Raw genomic sequence first — 23,381 nt, 5'->3', positions numbered from 1 at the left:
ATATATCCATTGATTCCATAATTGAGTGTGTTATCTGAATCATTGCCTACCATTTTCATTGAAGTATAGTTGATGTACAATGTTATATAAGTTACAGATGTACAATACAGTGATTCACAATTTTAAAGGTGAATACTCCATTTATAGTTATTATAAAATATTAGCTATATTCCCCATGTTGTACAATATATCCTTGTAGCTTATTTTATGCTTAATAGTTTGTTCCTCTTAATCCCCTACCCTTATAATTGCCCCTCCCCTCTTCCCTCTCCCCACTGGTAACCAACTAGTCTGTTCTCTGTGAGTCTGCTTCTTTTTTGATAACAAAAAGAATATAATATAAATATAAATTCTCTAGTTTGTTATATTTTTTAGATTCCACATATAAGTGATATCATTCAGTATATGTCCTTCTCTGACTTATTTCACTAAGCATAATGCCCTCCAGGTCTATCCATGTTGCTACAAATGGCAAAATTTCATTCTTTATTATGGCTGAGTAGTATTCCATTGTGTGTGTGTGTGTGTGTGTGTGTGTGTGTGTGTGTGTGTGTGTGTATCACATCTTCTTTATCCATTCATCTGTTGATGGACACTTAGGTTGCTTCCATATCTTGCACTACCTACCATTTTTACCATCCATTACTGGGAACCATTCTATTCTTAAGAATGATATCTTCCTAACAGTGTTTTTTTTTTTTTTGCCTTCTCAGGTGCTTGTTGGGTTTCTTCTTATTTTAGCAGCCATAGATCTGGCCCTTGCACTCACAGAAGACACTGGACAAGCCACAGTCCCTGCCGTTAGATATACCAATCCAAGCCTCTACCTGGGCACATGGGTAAGGCCCATCATCACTTCTATCCTCTTGATCTTCTCTCTACTCATAGCCAACCAGCTGAAATTTTCTCTTGTGGAATGAAATAAAGTCCAATTTCATCTACCTTTTTCAAGGGACCTATGATGAAGCAAAACTTGGTTGTAATAGGGTGAAACCAACTTTAGCTTTTCATTTGCTTTTAAACACTACTTTATAATGCCTTCTTCCTAAGGTAAGTATTAGCTTTACTGATTAACATGTGTACCTTATGCCCTCATATCTTGCCATCTAAGGATCACAGATGAAATCCAAGTTTCTTGACGTAAAAGAATTTTCTACATGCTGTAAACATTATTTTTAAATTGATTGACTCTAATCAATGGATCACTGCGTCTAGACTTGTTTGTGTAAATTTGATGACAGAAACTTATGTCTCTCCTACAGGCATGGTTTTTTGTGGGGGGAGGGAGAGCTGTACAGTGTTTAAAAAAACAATTGGGAATTCGTTACCATCATTTTATTTTATTTATTTATTTTTTTATTTTTGGCCGCGTCGAGCGGCTTGTGGGATCCAAGTTCCCCAACCAGGGATCGAACCCAGGCCCCCAGAAGTGAAAGTGCCAAGTCCTAACCACTGGACCGCCAGGGAATTCCCGTTACCATCATTTTGAAAGAGGAAGATACAACATCATTATTTTGATTCCTAAACTTTCTTGAAAAATCAGAATGCCTGGCAACTTTGGGCCAGCATTCCCACAGGGCAGTGGTCAGCTAGGACTGAGTAGCATTTGGTTGCATTAGACCAGGTATATGCTCAGTACCGTCCTCCACCCTCACTTCACTCAGTAACATGCTCTGCTTGGCCCCTGTAAGGACTTCGTTTTGTCACCGTTGTTATAAAACAGAAGAGTCTAGGCAGCGGTGCGCTGGAGCCGGCTCACAGAGCTGACTGTGCCTCTCTTCCCAACCCTGTGTTTGGTGACATCTTGTTGGAGATTGAAATCCACCACGGTGGGAGTATTTATACCATGGAAATTCACACATGCCACAAATCATGGCTTTGTTTTCAGAATGTCAGTTTACTAGCACAGCACTGGGTCTGGGAAAACAACATTTAATTAATTATAACTAAGTGAATAATGCGAGGCAAAGTTTTTTGTTGTTGCGAATTGCTTAGTCTAGTATTATTAGAAAATATTGTGCTACAGACACCTTGCACCTATTCAGCAGAATCTGCCTCCCCAACCCGATTACTGTAGTGCTTGAAATTATTTTCTTGGGCCTTAGAAAGATTTTTCTAGGTCCCAGAATTGTTCCATTTAGATGCATGTGGTGACCCTCTGCGTTCTTGTCTGACTCCCTGCCCAAGTGTGGTGAATAGAGATGGGATAGGGAAGGGAGTTCCAGAGAGAGCACTGAGGTCCTGAAAGAAAAAGTCGGAATGGTATCAGGGAGGAAATGTACTATTTGGCATCAGATTAGTTACAACAATCTCCCCCTTCAGCCCCCATTTCTTCCCTTGTTCTCTGACATCCTTCTTGCCTCTTGTCCTTGGTGTTAGTGACAATATTTTTCAAAACATGTGAACTTCTCTCTAGATCCTGGTTTTGCTGATCCAGCACAGCAGGCGATGGTGTGTACAGAAGGACTCTTGGTTCCTGTCCCTGTTCTGGATTCTCTCAATACTCTGTGGCACTTTCCAGTTTCAGACTCTGATCCGGACACTCTTAAGGGTAAGGAGGAAAGAGATGGTGATATGAGGAGGTACCGCTGGGCAACTTCTAAGTTGGAGTAAATGACATAAGGTAAATTGAGTTGCAGGGTAGGATTGTATTTAGGGGATTTGATAACAGACTTTAATCACAAGCATTGATACGTAGGGGCTGTTTAGACTTCAGATAAAAGGCTCCTTTTCTTTGTCCCCCCCCCATAGGGCAGCAACTCTAATCTGGCCTACTCCTGCGTGTTCTTCATCTGCTATGCGTTCCAGATCCTGGTCCTGATCCTTTCAGCGTTTTCAGAAAAAAATGACTCCTCAAAAGTGAGACTCTAAATATGACCACTTCATATATTATTTAATTGGATGGTATCTTGACAGATGTAACTTTGAGATATATAGGTCTCATGAAGGTCCCACAAGCCCAGAATATAGTAGTATATCCATTGTGTAATGTAAGGAAACAAAGTGACTAGAATTTGGAAACACTGACTTTTATGTGGACCCACCAAGCTTCAGCATAGTCAGTTAATTCATACATCTATGCCAAGAAGTCTGGTTATCATTCTACTGGTGACCTTAGGGTCTCCAAACAAACACGTTGACCAGCCTACTTCAGTGTCATATCTAGTTTCTAGCACAACATCGTATTTAGGAAACTCAGCTGATTTTAGAGTTCCATAGAATTCCTGTTTCTAATTGATTGACTGTCTGATTTTTTTGTGTGTCTTGCAGCATCCTTCAACCACAGCTTCATTTCTGAGTAGCATCACCTTTAGTTGGTATGACAGGTAGGAAATACCTGGAGTGTGGCTTGTCTATATCCCTCCCCCCTCACTCTCCTGCAAGCGATGGAAATCTTAATTTTAAAAGTGCCTGCCATGGCTTCCATTTCTCCTCTACTTAGGGTCAGAGAATGTTAAAACATACAGATCAGTTTACTGCAGTCCCTTCACTGGGCAGATGTGGAAGCTGAGGAGACGAAGGAGGGGGATTTGCTCTTGGTAGCCTGAGGAGTTCATGGGAAAAAAAAGGATAGGAGGAAAAGGAGGCAGTAGGACAGGAAAAGGGAAATTTGGAGGCAAGGAGTGTGGCACAGACTTGGGTAAGGGATGAAATAGCTGTTCTGGGCTTCCAGAGGGTCTGGAGCAGCCATCCTTGGCCTTTGTAGTTCCATGGACCCCTTTGGCAGCCTGGTAACACCCGTGAATCCCTTCTCAGATGATGTTTTAAATGTGTACAATAAAAGACATGGGATTATAAAGGGAAACAAATATATTGAAATGTAGTTACCAAATTTGTGATATAGTAATACATGTGCTTCTTTATTAATGCATTAAATATCAAGACCTAATGCTGGCTGGGTTTAAGAGTTTCAAAGGAGTGATGAGTGTAAATGAGCCATGAAAACATCCGTGACTTTTGTTACCTGGTAACAAAGGCACAAGTACTCAGTTTTAGAACTGTGGTGGGTTGACTAAATTCATATTAGAAGGAAAGGCTCAATTTCAGTTAGAAGCTAATAAAGATGTAATTTATTTTCCATCCATGTTCTCAAATCCCAGGTTGAGAAGCCCAGATCTAGAGAGAGAGTATTAGAGGCAGCCTCCAGGTCTGCTCAGTTCCTTAAGGGCATCGTGGAGGCTCCTCAGGGAGATGCCAGGGCAGCAGAGAGGCAGCCAGTGTTTGAGAAGGAAGGAACAGGATCGGGGGAGGTGACGCTCTTTTGGCTCTCAATTCAGTAGGACTCCTTCCCCTTCTCTTGTTTTCTCCCACCTTCCATCACCCCCACTCACTCCCTTTTCTGCTCTCCCCACTCCTCTTTCAAGTTCCAAGAGCTAGGAGCTGGGGTCGTAGAGCAAGGGACAAGCCCCATTCTTCTGTCCCTCCATCCTGGGACGGGATGATTTTGACAGAGGCAGCGAGGAGACAGCCTCTGGCCCCACCTGCAGGGCCTCACCTGTGGGTCACTCTTGTTCCAGCATCGTTCTGAAAGGCTTCAAGAAACCTCTGACGCTCGAAGATATCTGGGATATCGATGAAGAGACTAAAACAAAGACACTAGTCAGCAGGTTTGAAAAGTACATGGCAGGAGAGCTGCAGAAGGCCAGGCAGGCATTCCAGAAACGGCGGCAGAAGAACACCCAGCGGAACCCTGGAGCCAGGCTGCATGGTTTGGACAAGACCCAGAGTCAAAGCCAAGATGTCCTGGTCCTGGTAACTTTCCCATGAGTGTTTGTTTGAACGTGCTGTATGTCTTAGGCAAGAGGACACCAATGTCCTGGTCCTGATGAATCTGTCCTTACATTTTGACAGCACTTTATACTTTACAGTGCATTTTATATTATTAGTAATATTCACAATACTAATAGTACCATAGTGATGGATACATGGGAGTATAATGTAGTACTGATCTCTCTCCTTTGGGGTATATTTGAAATTTTCCACAGTAAAATGTTTTTTTAAAATAGAAAAATAAAGGAATACCTTAGCATTACTAGAATCTGCACGTCAGTGGGATTTAGCATTAGCAGCTAATTTATTTTTTTATTCACTTGAAAATATTTATTGAGTACCACTGTGTGCCAGAGACCATTCTGGTCACAGGTATAGGGATCAGCCTGAAAGAGTCCTCACCTTTAGCGAGCTGGAAAATAAATAATAAACCAAGACGTACATTACTCTTTCAGAGTAGTAAGTGCTATTAAGGAAACATGTTAATGTATCTGGGGTGAAGTGCTTCCTTAGACAGAGTAACAGGAGAGGCTTCTCAGAGGAGATGACATTTGGGCAAAGATCCAAGCCATGAAAAGAGCCCATCAGAAGGAAGCGTATTTCACTCAGAGGGCGCAGGAGGGGGAAGCTGAGAGAGGGGACATGGTTGGCTTGTTTGGAGAAGAGAAAGAGGATGTTGGGAGCATGGAGAGAGAGGCTGAGCGAGGGGTGAGGTGAGCTCAGGGAAAGGGACGGCGATGAAGTGGTGTAGACCCTCGTGGGCCACGGTAAGGAGTCTGGATTTTATTTTCACTCTGATGGAAAGCCGGTGGAAAGTTTTGAGCAGAGGAGTAATGCAATCAGATTTACATTTTTAAAAGCCCGCTGAAGCAGCTGCCAGGAGAACGGATGGTTGGGAGGCAAAAGTGGAAGCTGGGAAGCAGGTTGAGGCAGTTGTTCAGGCAAGAGACGGATCAGATGGGACCTCAGTGAGAGAAATTACAAGAGGATGTCACTGAGGCTGAGAAGCTGGAGTTGGGGGCCTGGTGGGACTCCTGAGACAGGGAAAGGAAGAGGCGGGAGAGTGGGTGGTGATATCCCATGTAGTAGATTCCCGGGGTTGCTGAAACAAAGCACCATGAACCGCGTGGCTTAAAACAACAGAAATGTATTGTCTCACAGCTCAGGGGGCCAGAAGTCTGAAATCGAAGCGTGGGCAGGGCCATGCTCCCTCTAAAACCTGTAGGGAAGAAAGCTTCCATGCCTCTTCCACCTTCTGGGTTTTACCAGCAGTCCTTGGTGTTCCTTGGCTTGTGGATGTTTTCACTCCACTCTTTGCCTCTGTCATCATGTGGCCTCTTCCCCCATGTCTGTGTCTCTTCTTACAAGGACAGCAGTCATATTGGAGTAGGACCCATTCCATGACACACTCTAATGACCTCGTCTTAACTCGATTACATCTGCAAAGGCCCTATTTCCAAACAAGGGCACATTCTAAGGCACGGGGAGTTAGGACTTCAACATAACTTTTGGGGGGATTCTATTCAACCCATAACATCCCACAATAACCATGAGGAAGAAGAGAATGAAAAGGCTTTTAAGCATCTGAAATATGTATATAAATATATAAATACAGATACATATAATCATGCCCATGCCCTTCCCTCCCACGATGCCCCGCAGGCCCCCACTCAGAGGCCGTTCTTTGTTTTTATATGGTATTCTCGCCAGGTTTGCTGCCTGTTTTCCTAATCCAAAATAGATCCGAAGTATCAGTTAGGAGGGGGAGAGGGGAACAGCGATAGCAGCTAAAAGGGTGAATGGGACCAGGCAGTGGAGAGAAGACTGAAACCTGTACAAAGAAGGCAGCAGGGCTCAGAGGCTAACACTTGGGAACTGTTCAGTAAAGACAGAGTCTTACACCATGCAGCTCTGAAAGCACTGATGTTGTCTGGTTTTGTACCCAGGAAGAAACTAAAAAGAATAAAAAGGAGTCTGAGACCACAAAAGACTTTCCCAAGTCCTGGTTGGTGAAAGCCCTCTTCAAAACTTTCTTCGTCATCCTCCTGAAATCATTCCTGCTGAAGCTGGTGTATGACATCCTCACGTTTCTGAATCCTCAGCTGCTGAAGTGAGTCCCCAGGCCCTGGGCTGTCCTTGCAGGGCCTCCTCTGCCACTCTGCTTTTTGCCCCTTGTATGTGCAGGCAGGAGCCTATTATTAAGTTTCCATTCTTTTATTTATTTATTTTTTTTTTTTTTTGCGTTACGCTGGCCTCTCACTGTTGAGGTCTCTCCCGTTGCAGAGCACAGGCTCGGGACACGCAGGCTCAGTGGCCATGGCTCACGGGCCCAGCCGCTCCGCGGCATGTGGGATCCTCCCAGACCAGGGCACGAACCCATGTCCCCTGCATCGGCAGGCGGACTCTCAACCACTGCGCCACCAGGGAAGCCCTCCATTCTTTTAAATGCTCATAACTTTCTTCAACCTTACAGGATTGTGTTCATGAAAAGCACAAGGCATTTTTCAAGATCTAAAATGATCTGAAAAATCATTTAGATCCTTTAGCCTCCCTCTTTTCCACCTCCTTCTCCTCATAGGAAGCCAGATGCTTCTTAAGGGTGCTTTCTTCTTAAACAGAAACTGCTGTGAGCGGAGTCATGTCGGACAGGTGGACCTCATACCCCAGGAGAGGCTTGTACATAGTCTTTGTAACCTCATTGCTCCACAGTCAGGCATTCGGTGGGAGGTTTGGGTTAATCATGACAGGACTTCAGTCTGCCAGGATCTATGGAATGAACTATCCTCCAGGGGAAACCCTTCTAACTCAATGCTGGATACATGTCCTAATTCCTTTCCGGGAATCAATCAACTTGCTACATAACAGCCTCTTTTACCAGAGGGTAGGGAAAGAGAGCGTCAAAGAAAGCATTGCAGTGGCAGCTTTGTGGAGCACACATTATCCCGTCTCACGGTCATGGGTCATCAACCCTTAGCCCTTGCTGCTCATCTCCAAAAAAGGCAAGAGTGCTGGCATGGCTGTGGAGCTCAGTCTTCCAAGAGCATTGAACAATTCTGGTCACTTTTGTTGCCAACAGGGTAGGATAGCGTAGCTGGCTGTGCACAAGGAGGGTGAAGAGCCCTCGGAGGCTTGATGGGCACCACTTACTTGGTTTTTGCTCTGGCAGATTGCTGATCTCCTTTGCAAATGACCATGATATATATCTGTGGACTGGGTATCTCTATTCAATCCTCTTCTTCGCCGTGGCCCTCATCCAGTCTGTCTGCCTTCAGTATTACTTTCAACTGTGCTTTATGCTGGGCATGAAAGTACGGACCACCATCATAGCTTCTGTATATAAGAAGGTAAGTAGAACATGCCAGGCATCACCGAGGAAAATACCCTTTGTAAACGTGAGCATTTCTTCCAAGATTGAGGAAAATTTGATGGAAATGATAACTGACCTCAACACTGGATTTTGGCTAAACATACAGCCGCCTTTAGATATTTCTTTGGAGATGAAAATGAAAAGTGTATATACAGATATAGAGCGTCTGTGGGGGGGGGGGGTGAGGTGCACTCCAAGGAAAAGCCGGCAAGCTGTTCTCTGCCCGCGATCTGCCTTTCAGCTTTGAAGGCTTGCATACCATCCCTCTCTTCCTTCCTCTCTCCACAAGGTGACAACACCTTGGGACAGAATGTAAAGTCAGAAAAGAAGCTGGCCAAGGGCAGACTCTTAAAATCACCAACATTTAAACCAAATACTACATGAAACTTGGCTCATAAGACCTGGTGTGTCCATCTCAAATCACAATTTTGCCATAGACCAGAACGCTCTGTGAACCAGGACTCCATCTCCCCGGACTGACTTTTGCCTAGTGACTTCTTTTTCTCAGTCTTGAGTAACGACCGAACACTTCCTCTGCTTGATTCCTTTTTTGGATTTGTAAATACCTTCACACTGGTTACCAAGTTCTGCAGACTTGGGAGCTATTCCGTTTCCTTAAGATGATTTTGCCCATCTTCCCTCTGACGCGTTGCTTTTTTTTTTTTTTTTTTTTGCGGTATGCGGGCCTCTCACTGCTGTGGCCTCTCCCGTTGCGGAGCACAGGCTCCGGACGCGCAGGCTCCGGACGCGCAGGCCTAGCGGCCATGGCTCACGGGCTTAGCTACTCCGCGGCATGTGGGATCCTCCCGGACCAGGGCACGAACCCGTGTCTCCTGCATCGGCAGGTGGACTCTCAACCACTGCGCCACCAGGGAAGCCCCTGACGCGTTGCTTTTAATGTTTAACTTTCTCAGAGCAACTTTATTTCCCTCTGTCCTAGACACCAAGGTGAATTCTCATTTTTTCCCTTAAGAAATGAAAGTAGAGTCAAATATATCTCAGTTTAAAAAATGAATTAAAATAAACGAAAATAGTGACTACAAGCCCGAGGAGAAAATTCATCCATCAGGAGATGATACTTTTTATAGGTCAGAACATCAGTCGTTTGCCTTTTCTTCCTCTTTTTCATCCACCACTGGAGTGTTCCAGCATAGTGATTTCTCCGTTACAGTTCCTGATTTTATCCTTTGCTTTCCCTCTCTTAAAACTCCAGTGTGTCTTTTGTCTTTCCTGAGTAGATGTTGACTCATTGACAGACCCAGAGAGGTGATCCACATGTCTTTAGATCAGAAGTCTGGTCAAGTTCTTTGAACTCCCAGATATCCTCACACCGGAATTTGTCTTCTCCAAAATTAAAATTTTAATCCCCTTATTCCTTCTGGAGATACTGTATTTCTGCTGGTTTGCAGGATATGAGGTCACTAACCAGGCTGTCTCAGACATTTTTATGAATGTACACTTTTACAATTGTGATGATTCATTTCCACTACTTTGATTCTTTGTGTGTGTGTGTGTGTGTGTGTGTGTGTGTGTGTGGTATGCAGGCCTCTCACTGTTGTGGCCTCTCCCATTGCGGAGCACAGGCTCCGGACGCCCAGGCTCAGCGGCCATGGCTCACGGGCCCAACCGCTCCACAGCATGTGGGATCTTCCCGGACCGGGGCACGAACCTGTGTCCCCTGCATCGGCAGGTGGACTCTCAACCACCGCGCCACCAGGGAAGCCTACTTTGATTCTTAATATTGATATATTCCAGGTTTTGCAACTGTTACAATCCATAAGGAATGTGTAAAATAGAGCCCTTAATGAGACTTTCATTCAAATAAATATTGCTAGTAAAATAGAATTTTTTTTTAAAAGATTTTGTTCGATGTGGACCATTTTTAAAGTCTTTATTGAATTTGTTACAGTATTGTTTCTGTTTTATGTTTTGTTTTCTTGGCCCCAAGGCATGTGGGATCTTAGCTCCCTGACCAGGGATCGAACCCGCACCCCGGGCATTGGAAGGCGAAGTCATAACCACTGGACCACCAGGGAAGTCCCTAAAATAGAATTTAAAATTGACTAATTTTATATGTTTAGATTGTGCTTCATTTATGAAATGTTATGAAACATTTTTTACATCCATTATCAATTCTTAGCCCTGGGAAGTAACTGCATTACCCCCATTTTCCAGTTTACAAAGATTTTGCAAAAAGAAAAGTATAGTGATTACCTTGAAGGGTAATTAAATGTTACTTTTTGTTTTTGTTTTTCAATACCAAAGGGGAGGAATAGCAGTGAAATGATGTCTCTAGAACCTTGGAAGGCTAACATTTTAGGAAATTTTCTTCTTTTTACTGTACAACCAAGAATCCTGATATATTCTAAAGACTTTATTGATGGATTAAGATGACAGTAGAGCTTCTAGGAGCAGGATGAAGGTGATCTCTAGGGCCACTCATAGCCCATACACTGGCTTGTGGGAATTAGAAGAAGGCTTTCATTCCTCTGGAAAGATGTAGCCCACACCAGAGGGTGGCTTGGTGAGCGTAGTACAAGCTGGTTTTATGCACCCACCCCCCACCCCCCAGCCCCTTGTCTGGGAGCATTTGTACAAGGCACTGCTGTAAGTGACAGACTGTGGGTCTCAGCCTCTGATCTCTCTAGCATGAGAACAAGAGGCTCATGCTGCAAGATTCAGGCATCTAGATATTGCTCTCCAATTCCTGACAATAAACAAGTCATTTTGCTTCCAGTGTGTGAACCCCGCAGCTTGCCTCACCATTCTAAGATCTCTGTCCTCCTTGGGAATGGTTGCAACCTCCTCACAGTATGGCTCCAAATAACATTGCCACATTAAAGTCTGCAAGGCAAGAATGGATACATGCTTCTTCCTTTCATCCCTCCGTTCCTTCCAGCCTTCAGTATTTGATTTCCCTACTGTGTGCATGTGAAAGCGGTAGTGAATTGCACAGATGTAGCCTTTGTCCTTACAGAGTTTACAACTGGTGGAGAAATAGAAAAACACAATTACACAGTGCAGTGAGGTGAATGTAATGGCAGAGGTAAGTACGGGTTGTTAGAGGCATACACAGGAGAAATATCTAACCTAAACTTGGGAGTCAGGGAAGTCTACTGAGAAGTTCCATCTAAGTTGACACTAAGAGACACATAGGAGTTTTCTGAGCAAAAAAAGTGTGTGTGGAGGAACAGATGCTGGGGAAGGTAGGAATAGCAGGAAAGAGTGGTCAAGAATGAGAACGCGGTGTGTAAGATTTAGTGGCAAGAAGATCACAGCCCCTTGGAAAAGTTGTGTCCATATGGAGCCCATCCTTCTGCCGTCTTTCACTTCCTTCCTGAATTTCCCCTCTCACTCCCCAGTATCCTTGGCCTTGTCCAGGTGTCCCAATTCCAATCTTTGTTTTTAGGCACTGACTCTGTCCAACCAGGCCAGGAAGCAGTACACCATTGGAGAAACAGTGAACCTGATGTCTGTGGACGCCCAGAAGCTCATGGACGTGACCATCTTCATCCACCTGCTGTGGTCAAATGTTCTACAGATTTCCTTGTCCATCTACTTCCTGTGGACAGAGTTGGGACCCTCAGTCTTAGCAGGTGTTGGGGTGATGGTGCTCCTAATCCCAATTAATGGGGTAATTGCCACCAAGAATAGGGCTATTCAGGTAAAGAAACAGTCACTGGGGACATGTTTATGTTCTTCAAAGTCTAAAGTTTTTTACTTCCTCTATTCTGACTTGTGATTGGAGTTTGAGCAGTGCAAAGCTGGTAGAAGACTTGCCACTGTCCTAGATGAACTTGGCTTTATCTTCCCTTTTCATCTTCTGACCACTCTTAGGGTTTATATACTCTGTCTTGATTCATGTTCCTCATTGGAAAGAGAAGAGCCACCCAGGAACCCTGTATATAACTCTTACACCCTGTTCCACTGGGCTGTTCTTAGAACAGTGATTATTGGCCCTGTTTCTCCATCATAGCAATGCAAACCAGCCATACAAAGCAGTCACATGAGCGACCCAAATTTTAGGCCTAAATCCTGGCAATCAACCCTGCTACCACCAGGTAACAGGGCTCCATGTGGACAGTTGTTAGCTATGCCAGAAATCATATTTTGGTTGGGTGAACTCAATGGTGTATGTCATTTAGTCCTTCATTTGTTTTGCATTCATTTAGTTGCAAATATTTAAAAAATATTTTTTGTATATCCTATTTTGGGGGGAACATAGCAGCAAATTAGGCAAGGCTCTTGCTCTTGTGGAACTTATGTTCTACTTGGGGTGGAGATTCAGGCCATAAACAAGTAAAAGCAAAGAAGAAAAATGTCAGTTATGATAAGTACTATGCAGAGAATTAAACAGGGTGATATGCTAGTGAGTGGGTGGGTGGGTGGCAGTTTTAGATTATGGGATCAGGAAAGACCTCTGTGAGGAGGGGATATTGAGCTGAGCTCTGGACAACACCAACCTGAATGTGAAGGAGGAAGCCATGGAAAAAACAACCTAGGAGGAGGGCACAGTCAGGCCAAGGCTGTTCAGGTTCAGAAAGAAGGTGGGTGTGGCAGGGGTGGGGAGGCAAGGAGGAGAGTGGGAGAGACACAGCCCATCACTGGGCACCTCAAGTTCTCAAGTTCCCAAGTGACAGTCACAAGCACCGCTGAGATTTAGTATCTGCAGCAAATCCGGACCCTCTCACATGGAAGTGTGTTCTGTGTTTGTTTTACTTTTTCCTGGCAGGTTAAGAATATGAAGTATAAAGACAACCGTTTAAAGATCATGAATGAGGTTCTCAGTGGGATCAAGGTGAGAAGCTGAGTGTAGGTGACTCTCTGGGCACAATGACAGCAACAGTGGGTTCGTGGGCTTAACAAACCTGCTAGAGGTTGTGGACTTCTGCTTCCGGGCCTGTGATGTGTCCCATGACTTCTGATCCATTAACCCAGAAGTCTCCTGTTTCTTCCCCTGGGACTCCTCTCGGGAACTCTTTTGATCATAATTTCTATTTAATTATATTAAGTGGCTTGTTTTGTTTTCGTATTTTACTGTAGAGATTGTCAAATGTGAGCAAAAGTAAGGAGAATGGTTTAATGAAGCCCCATGGATTTATCACCCAGCTCCAGCAATTATCAGCATGACCTATTGCATCCATATCCCCACTCCCCACTTCATGCCCTGCTAGATTATTTAAAATCAAATCTCAGATATTTTTTCATTTCATTTGTAAATACTGGGTATGTATTTCTAAAATACTTCTTTTTTTTTTTTTTTTTTTTTTTTTGCGGTATGCGGGCCTCTCACTGTTGTGGCCTCTCCCGTTGCGGAGCACAGGCTCCAGACGCGCAGGCCCAGCGGCCATGGCTCACGGGCTTAGTTGCTCCGCGGCATGTGGGATCTTCCCGGACCAGGGCACGAACCCGTGTCTCCTGCATCGGCAGGCGGACTCTCAACCACTGCGCCACCAGGGAAGCCCTAAAATACTTCATTTTTTTAACATAACTACAATACCAATAGCATACCTGAAAAAAAAAAAAAGAACAGTTCTTTGATACCATTAAATTTCTCCAATTACCTCATACATGTCTTTTAAATTTAATTTTATTTTACCATTCGTTAGTTTGAATAAGGATCCAAAAACTGTCCACACGTGGCATTTAGTTGATAGTGCTTTTAATCTACAGTAGTCATTTGGTCATTTTAGAGAAAACAAGTTGTCTTGTTCCAATGTTTCTTGTAAATTGGTGGTTAGATCTAGAGGCTTGAGTAGATTTTGGCTTGTTTGTTTTTTGTGTTTGTTTGGGGTGGGGTTGAGGGGCAAGGATACTTTCAGAGAGTGCTTGCTTCCTAACTTAGCCATGATGCATGTTTATGGGGTCCAGGCGATGTCAGCCTGACTCATCCCTTATTGTGTTTCCTGCTGTTCTTTCACCCAGAGCAGTGATTTGTGGCCCCAGCAGCACATTTCAATCCCCTGGGAAGTTTGTAAACCCACTGAGGCTTGGGGCCTACTTCAAACCATTTCAATTGGACTCTCTGGGGGTGAGGCTCAGGCATATATATATATATATATATTTGTGTGTGTGTGTGTGTGTGTATTTTTTAAAGCTCCCTAAGTGATTCTAATATGCAGCCAAGGTTGAAAACCACTGTCATAAAAGTTTTAGCAGCCACTGATGATCATTGCCTTGTTCTATTATTTCATTAGTAGTTGCAAAAGGGTGATGTTTTAATTCCATTATTCCTTTGGCATTGCTTAGCTGGAATTGTGTAATGTAGAATGATCTTCAATCACCTAGCTGGTTACCCTAAAATAAAGTTTGTACAGGATAGGCAGGATAAATATGAGCTTCTTTCCTCTATTTACTAGTTTTCAAAATAATGCATTTTCATCCTTCAAAAGTGACCAATAAATTCTTTTTAATATATATGTTGTTTTTGAATTCATGGACTTTAATATTACCCTAAACCTCCTGAAAATGAAAAAGAGGCCCCTTTGAACATCCTGCTATTTCTCCGCACAGAGCTCTATATGCCTTCTTGCCGATGTGGCAAAATGAAAGCATAGACCTGGTTTCGGGTCTCAGCTCTACCGCTCGCTAGGCTGGTGACTTTGGGAAAGTTACTTTGTCTCTCTCAACCTGTTTCCTTATTGTTAAAATGGATGTAGTAATTCTGTTAGAGTAGGTGGCTACCTCTTCCTGGTTTGCCCACAACTTTCTGAGTTTAGCACTGAAAGCCCCATATCCTGGGTAACCTTTAATCCCAGGCAAAGTGGGACAGTTGGTCACACTTAGGACTAAGTAAGATAATGTATATAAAATGTTGTATACCTAGTAAGTTGTCAACAGATACAAGTTACCTTTCTTTAATCACACTTTATAATCTCAATTTCTACTTCCCCAATTTTGGGGAGCATATCCTAAAACATGGGTGGATGGTATGCACCTGATGTTCTTTTGGGGCAACAGTGTAAGCTGTGCTCTTTTCTATCCTATTAGATCCTGAAATATTTTGCCTGGGAACCTTCATTCCAAAACCAAGTCCACGACCTTCGTAAGAAAGAGCTCAGGAACCTGCTGACATTTGGGCAGTTGCAGTCTGTGATGATATTTCTCTTATACTTAACTCCGGTGCTGGTGAGTGACAGGAGTCGGTGGGCTGGGTCAGCTTCCTGGAGAAGAAGGTCTGTTTAGATAGACTGCCCGCACCTGTAGGCCTGACCCTGAAACCCAGGGACCCATCAAGTCCTCATGCTGCTATTCCTACCTCATGTCCCCAAATCTAGTTTCACCCTTGTGCACAATTTGGCGGTCTTCCCGCCCAGAGTGGTAAGTTACCTGGGGGTTCAGCATGAATGTGGTATCCAGGCATGGTCTGCGTGGGAAGGCTTCTCATCTTCTTGGGGAGGCCACGTGGGTCTGTAGCGGAAGGGACACTGATAACAGGAGCCAGCAGACTCGAGCTCTGGTCTCAGCAATGCCATTAGTTGACTTTATGACCTCAGGCAAGATATTTCCTCCTCTTCTGGGCTCAGGTTTCTCATCTGTAACATGGGAGGGTTGAGATAATCCCTAAGACTCCTTCAACTCTGATACAGTACTGTGTTCCTGAGACTTAGAACAAGGCTGCTTGATCCCTTTTAGGAATAAATCACGGATGGCTTTGCTTTTCCAGGTGTCTGTGATCACATTTTCCGTTTATGTCCTGGTGGATAGCAATAATATTCTGGATGCAGAAAAGGCCTTCACCTCCATCACCCTCTTCAATATCCTGCGCTTTCCCATGAGCATGCTTCCCACGATAGTCTCCGCCATGCTCCAGGTAGGTAGGAACTCTCACTGCTAACTGATTAGCTCTGGTTAAAAGCCTTAGAGTCCAGAATGACTGGTCTGTCATATCTCATTTCTAGCTTCTGCTGGTGAACCTTCAATGAGAGAGATTTTTTTTGGTCTCTGGAGACCAACAGTTTGATTTAGTAAAATCACAAGCTCATTGAGCCCCAGTTTTTCTGACTATAAACTGAGGATAATCATCACAGTCTCATCCATCTCCTTGTGAGGTATTTATGTAGCATTAGGGAAACATGGCACAAAAGGAGAGAAAAGGCTTCTCTTTGGACGAAGCCACATACGTGGTGGTAAAACCAAATGCAATCTGGGAGCCTCAAGCTGTCAGAAAATGGGCCACAGGGAGTGTTTGGGTCCTGAAAACTGAGCACAGTCACTGAGATAGGCCAGGTACCAGACCTCAGGAGGACGTTCACAGGGCAGGCGGCAGACTGTTGAGGCAGCCAGGATGACAAAGTGTGGCGACCTCAATTCATCCTGGAGGTGGCTGGCTTCAGACAGCTCAGGCCCTAGGAAGGACTGGGGTTTAGGAAAACACCTTCCCCGGTACTGGAGGGTGTTAAGGAAGGCTGATAGATTTGGCTGATGAAGAAATAACATGCTCTTTTTAGATTCAGCTGGTTTCTCGCATAGAGAGCAAAGGCAGGATCAGCAGAGGTGACAGCTCCCTGCGTTAACAAAGGGGCCCGAGGACCACGGCATGTGGGCCATGAGGCACTGTGTGGGTCATGGACTCAAGTTAAAGAAGAACATGCCAGGGGCCCAGTTACCAGAACCAGACAGAAGTTTTGTCTTAGAAGAAGGCAGAAGATAGTTTCTGGAACTAGGTCCAAAGAGAGCAGTAGAATTGACCTCCCCCCACACCACAGTGAGTTTTCTGGGGGGCTGAAATAGAGCATCTTAATTTCCCTCTGTTCAGAGTGGGCTGGCCCCCAGGGCTGAGGTGTGCCTGAATCACGCTGGGGAGGGGGGCCGGGGGTAGGGGGCCAGAGGTTCCAGGTGTGGCAAATAGCAAATCATGGGCAAGAAGCCTGGCAGGTTGACTGCCTGCTTCCACATCCAAGGCTGATGACGAAGTCAAACTCCTCTACTTGTGCTTGTCATTGAGGTTTTTTTTTTATCCTTTATGTCCTTCTCTAGGCCAGCGTTTCTGTAGAACGGCTAGAGAAATATTTGGGAGGGGATGACTTGGACACATCTGCCATTCGACATGACTGCACTTTTGGTAAGTGAATTTGGAAGTTGCATCCCATGTATATTCACAGTGCTGGCACCAGTACTTTGCAGCAAGAAGCTGATGGAAAGGGAAAGCTAGGGGACTTACCTCGCACCTATATTTGCACAGTATGCGTACTGTTATTACTCAAATTATGCTTTCATTTAGAACAGATTGCTTAGCCAGATTGCCAAGCTAAGCTGGGGCAGCTATTCTGAGGATAAGCAGGGAATCCTGCAAAGGATCTAGAAAACAGAAGTCAGGATGGAGCCAAGCATGTGGAATTGGGAAGATAGGCTGGAGTGAAAGAACACACAAGTTCTAAAGGTTTAAGGATTGGGGTCATCCATAGCCAGAAGGAGCAGTGGGTCTGGAATCCAGGGCAGGGAATGGCTGAGTTTATATTTGGAAGTGGAATTTATGCAAGAGACTAGGCAACAGAGGGCCTGGGAATGTACCCAGACTGTCTGTAGACCAGGAATCTGGGCTACCAACAGGCTTGGGACTCCTAAGTAAAAAAAGGACATCGTATGCAGGCAACTCTTGGTCTCATCCCAGGAGCTTTCATTTGCCTCTTGTCAGCTCAGGAGTCAGCATCTTGGGCTCTGCTGGAGGAAACAGTGAGGGACACCTGAAGGCTAAGAAAGGGCAGACAGACATGCGGGGACCTACATCTGACTTAAAGAGGGGACTTTTTCTCAACAGACAAAGCTGTGCAGTTTTCTGAGGCATCCTTCACCTGGGACCACGATTTGGAAGTCACAATCCAAGAGTGAGTTGCCTCTTTTTCCTCTTGATATTTTTTAGGATTCTCCTTGCCAGTGTTGTTATTGAAAAATTCCATGTAGTATAATACATGGGGAGACGAGCTATGTGCGTGTGTTCAGTTAGAGACTAGTGCAGGCTAAACTCCTGGAGGGATGAACTGACAGCAAAGATCCTGAGCCCCTGTCCCTGTAACTACATCTGCTGCCCTGCTTTCCTACTGTGGGACAGTGCACATCCAGCTGAGAGCCTATGAAGACATTTACTCTCCAGACTGTGTGGATGGAGGTAGTGCAGGGTTGGCAGGTAGCCTAGGTCTCTGGGTATGGTAGTAGAGACACACAAGAACCTGAACTCAATTTCAGTTCATTTATTCACTTAAGAATAGTAATCAAGAAAAATCTGCCTTCTTTGCCCAGAGTGGTTGTTGGGAGCTGCCTCTGTAATCAACTTCAGATCTGGAATTTTTCATCTACATAACCCATTCTCACATTCCCCTGCCTTAAGCCAACCCTTTCTTGCCACATTGCTGCATGTAACGTGTTCCTTAAGCACTGCATGTACTGGTACACCCAACTCAGCCACTGAGCACAGCACCACAGGGTCCACCAGGAGTCCAAGCAGGCCAGATTTTTTCTTCACAACTGAGTATACATGATCATCTCCCTGCTACACCCAGAACTTTCCACATTTCTCTCCTATTCCTAGATCCTTTAACATGGACTCTGGAGCTTGCCCCAGCATGTGTCAGGCCAGAAGCCCCACCTCTGAACCCTCCCAACCTGAAAGCCTCACTTTGCGGAGAGCAGAGTGGACATAGCTCCCACTTTGCTAGTAGTATAAGTCTGGAAGGAGTCCAGCTCCATGGGCAGGTTCAGAAAGCCTGTGAACAAGTTCCCCATGTGCCTAATGTTCTAGGGACTCAAATAATAGGGCCAGAACAGAGTTTCCAGGAGCCTGGCCCAGTGTGGGCCCCTCCCCAGCCAGACTCAGCCAGATCTCCAGGGGGAGGGGAGCAGGGAATCTGTGCTTTCAACAAGTGTTTTATTGAATGGTTATTCTCATTGAATGGCCAACTTGGGGATACAGTAATCTGGTCCAACCCCATTGGTTTAGAAATGAGAGTCCAGGAGAAGTGACCCTCCAAGATCATGCAGCTCGGCAGTGGCAGGGCTGGGACTTGAAGCAATAGGGTCTTGTTCAGGGGTGCCACGTTGGTTCTAAAATAATTTTTCCAGTGGAATCTCACATTTGGCACAGACAACTTATATATGAGGGCTTACTCTCTAAACTCTTAGAGCAGAAAAAAAAAATCATTAGAGAAATACTTTGGAGTATTGTACATGCAAGACAAATTTTCCAATCTTAAGGGAAAATCTCCTAATAATCAGACTTCCTATGGAGCGTCTGAGAAGTGGCTTGAACTTCTCCTGAGTAACACCCCTCCACACACCCGTCTCCTTCAAGTGCACTTCTCTCTTTCAGCGTGAACCTAGACATTATGCCAGGCCAGCTGGTGGCTGTGGTGGGCACCGTGGGCTCTGGGAAATCCTCCTTGATGTCAGCCATGCTGGGAGAAATGGAACATGTCCGCGGGCACATCACGGTCAAGGTGAGAAGGAATGCCAAGGAGAAGACTTCGGACACTCAAATGTGGTCTCTTGGCGCTGCCTTCTCATTGGGAGAATGAACTAGAATCTGATAACTACTCCTGTCATGTTGCTGTAGGTGAGGTCGTGGAGACATCTGGGAGACTTGTAAATGGTAGATTCTTTGCCCCACCCCACATATATAATCATATTCTGGGGTAGATTCTAAAAACCTGCATTTTTAATGAGCTCCCCAGGTGATTCTCATATGCATACTAAAGTTTGAAAACTGTTGAATAGAGATGTCTTCTATCAAAGTATAGGTAATTCTACTATATCTGTGTTTCTGAAAACCTCACGTTCTGTGAAACTGTACAATAAAAATAATAGGACCTGGGGGGAAAGAGTTGGAACAGATCATTAAAAACATATGTAGGGGCTTCCCTGGTGGCGCAGTGGTTGAGAGTCCGCCTGCCGATGCAGGGGACACAGGTTCGTTCCCCGGTCTGGGAAGATCCCACATGCCGCGGAGCGGCTGGGCCCGTGAGCCATGGCCGCTGAGCCTGCGTGTCCGGAGCCTGTGCTCCGCAGCGGGAGAGGCCACAACAGTGAGAGGCCCGTGTACCGCAAAAAAAGAAAAAAAAAAAAAAAAAAAAAAAAAAAAACCACATATGTAACTTTGTAAACAGGGTAGCAACAAAAACAACAGCACTAACAATAAAAACAGTAGCGCTGTAAAATCTCCACTGACAATTAAAACCAGCTTCACAATTAGTTCTGGGTCTCTCACCTCTTCCTTTGAGAGCTGAGTGTTTGAGGGCACTTGCTTCCAGTACAAAAACATGACATAGAGTATAGATGTCGTCAATTATAATTTTTTTAAATAGAGAGGAAATGTTCCCATGGCATCTCCATCAGCACTCTCAGCTTCCCCAGAGAGCTAAATTTAGGGGAAATTACAGGTATTTGGAATCATTTACCCAGCCACTTCTTGCACCAAAAAGAGGCACGTCTATAGATTTTTAGCTTTTCTTAAGATCTTCATATATTGCTAAGCCTTTATTCTTAATTATAAGAAAGCTTGCCCCTAATTGCTTTACAGTGACATGCTTGGAAAAATTTTAAGAACCAACACTTCTTCCACATTATACTGACATTATTACCTGATTTACTGATTACTAATGAGATAATTTGCATTAAATAAACATGCAGTATGGCAGAGCAGACTCTACAGATTTAACTCTGCCTACTAACTCCTTTCAGGAAGCTTTTTCTTGCTAACTCATAACTGGGTTTGTCCTCAAACACAGGCATTTATCAGGCTCCATCTCTCACTTGACACGATCTGTTTCGTGCATCAGCCTGGCACCCAAATTTCAATCTCTTAGTTCTTGATTCCTAAGATGTTTTCTATACCATTCCCCCATCAGTGTTGGCCCTCTGTTGGTCCTAGTAAACTCTCTGGGGTCTGACTAAAACTCTGTTCTAGAAGCAGCATGTGCAGTCATCCTCCATTTTTTAGATCATGGCTAGAGAGTGATAGTCCAAAAAAGGAGACTTTAAATGATGCATAAGGGGCTTCCCTGGTGGCACAGTGGTTGAGAATCCACCTGCCGATGCAGAGGACACGGGTTCGTGCCTCACTCTGGGAAGATCCCACATGCCGCGGAGCGGCTGGGCCCGTGAACCATGGCCGCTGAGCCTGTGCGTCCGGAGCCTGTGCTCCACAACGGGAGAGGCCACAACAGTGAGGCCCGCGTACCACACACACACACAAAAAAAAGATGCATAAGATATTGAATCTTTCTCCCTGGATGGTGCAATAAATACATGCACCTTTATAAATATCAATTGCTCAGTCAGCCTGACATACATTTTTAAAAAATCTACATTCCATTTGTTCCTCCCAACTCCTGCCACCCCCTCCTTCAACACTGCATTTTCCAGATGTACAAAACTGTCATATGGTCTGACCCTTCCCATCCTAGGGCACTGTGGCCTATGTCCCGCAGCAGTCCTGGATCCAGAACGGCACCATAAAGGACAACATCCTTTTTGGGTTGGAGTTGGATGAAAAGAAATACCAGCAAGTTCTGGAGGCCTGTGCCCTCTTCCCCGACTTGGAAGTGCTGCCTGGGGGAGACCTGGCTGAGATTGGAGAGAAGGTACTTGGGACACCAAGGGGCCTTGAAGGGTGAAGAAATAGTGAAGGAAAAGAGTAAGGGTGGTGAAGAAGTACATGACAGTAAAATAGTTGATCAATTTTGATGGTCAAGCCTGGAACAAACACCAGAAAACATGAGTTTGCACAATATTTTGTGCAAATAACTCAGAAATTTAAAATTTTGTACCTAGAAGCAAATATACGAACTGTGTAATCTAAAGGAGAGATGACAAGGCTAGGACCTGAGAGGTTAACTAAGAAGCAGCTGACCCAAATTTGACCTCACAGGTGGAGGGCCAGAGGCAGACCACAGCCTAGTTGTCCTGACTCTACTTCTGTATACCAGTGAGGGCCAGAGTACGGTTCTAATAATCTGCTTTGAACACATAGAAATTCAGAGTATATTATTTTCTCATGTTGTCAAATGCCTTTCTTAAAAATTAATTTTTAATGACTGTTTTGAATTATATGAATATAGATAGCATAATTTGTTTAGAAAACGCTGATTACTACATATTTTGGATGTTTTTATACTCTTTCCCCATTACTAAACATGAATATAGCAGTTTTTTTGGGAAAGATCTTGAGATGTTACAAGGCTAGTGAAGATATAGCTCTAGAATGACTTTGTTCATTAATTCAGCATATTTTTATTGAGTACCTACTATGTGCCACACACTATTTTAAGTGCTGGAGTTACATCCACAAACAGAAAATCTACCCTGATATAGCTCTACATTCTCATGGGGAAGAAGCAACAACAACAACAAATTAAGTAAATTATATGATATAAAATGGTAAGTTGGCCAGGCTTTTAATTATTGGGCTTAAAGTTATTTATTTGAATCAAAGATATTTATTTGTATAAAGGAACTTGTGTTACTGAACTGAACTTGGGTCTGGCTGCCCACCACACAGCACAGCCAATCTACTGATGTTGGGTTGTGGTGAAGGAAAGTACAGTATTTACTGCAGGGCCCAGTAAGAAGAATGGTCAGCTCATGCTCAAAACACCCAAACTCCTCAATGGCTTTCAGGGAATTTTTAAAAATTATTATTATTTTAAAATATTTATTTATTTATTGGCTGTGTTGGGTGTTAGTTGTGGCATGCGTGATCTTTTGTTGTGGTTCATGGGCTCTTCGCTTTGTTGTGGTGCATGTCTGGCCTTCTCTCTAGTTGTGGCGCATGGGCTCCAGAGCATATGAGCTCTGTAATTGCGGCACATGGGCTCTTTAGTTGTGGCACGTGGGCTTAGTTGCCCCGCAGCATGTGGGATATTAGTTCCCCAACCAGGGATCGAACTGGTGTCCCCTGCATTGCAATAGAGACTTTTTTTTCTTTTAACATCTTTATTGCAGTATACTTCCTTTACACTGGTGTGTTACTTTCTGCTTTATAACAAAGTGAATCAGCTATACATACATATATCCCCATATCTCCTCCCTCGTGCATCTCCCTCCCACCCTCCCTATCCCAGCCCTCTACGTGGTCACAAAGCACTGAGCTGATGTGGCTGCTTCCCACTAGCTATCTGTTTTACATTTGGTAGTCTATATATGTCCATACCACTCTCTAACTTCGTCCCAGCTTACCTTCCCCCTCCCCGTGTCCTCAAGTTCATTCTCTATGTCTGTGTCTTTATTCCTATCCTGCCCCTACATTCTTCAC

General features: G+C 44.4%; 1 protein-coding gene across 1 annotated transcript in view; it reads left to right on the top strand.

Annotated features, from left to right (window-relative positions):
• The window catches only part of ABCC2 (ATP binding cassette subfamily C member 2), a 69,943-nt gene that overhangs the window by 9,370 nt on the left and 37,192 nt on the right, over nt 1-23,381 (top strand). The window contains exons 3-17 of the mRNA XM_059054687.2: nt 714-839; nt 2,417-2,551; nt 2,752-2,859; nt 3,271-3,326; nt 4,518-4,752; nt 6,717-6,880; nt 7,937-8,114; nt 11,547-11,801; nt 12,870-12,935; nt 15,128-15,265; nt 15,804-15,950; nt 17,117-17,201; nt 17,898-17,964; nt 19,443-19,569; nt 21,535-21,711. Coding sequence (XP_058910670.1) covers nt 714-839; nt 2,417-2,551; nt 2,752-2,859; nt 3,271-3,326; nt 4,518-4,752; nt 6,717-6,880; nt 7,937-8,114; nt 11,547-11,801; nt 12,870-12,935; nt 15,128-15,265; nt 15,804-15,950; nt 17,117-17,201; nt 17,898-17,964; nt 19,443-19,569; nt 21,535-21,711 — 2,064 coding nt within the window. The remainder of the gene's footprint in view (nt 1-713; nt 840-2,416; nt 2,552-2,751; nt 2,860-3,270; nt 3,327-4,517; nt 4,753-6,716; nt 6,881-7,936; nt 8,115-11,546; nt 11,802-12,869; nt 12,936-15,127; nt 15,266-15,803; nt 15,951-17,116; nt 17,202-17,897; nt 17,965-19,442; nt 19,570-21,534; nt 21,712-23,381) is intronic.

Source organism: Kogia breviceps, chromosome 2 (assembly GCF_026419965.1).
Source record: "Kogia breviceps isolate mKogBre1 chromosome 2, mKogBre1 haplotype 1, whole genome shotgun sequence".
In the NCBI taxonomy this organism is placed as follows: Eukaryota; Metazoa; Chordata; class Mammalia; order Artiodactyla; family Physeteridae; genus Kogia; species Kogia breviceps.
This window is presented reverse-complemented; position numbering and strand designations above follow the sequence as displayed.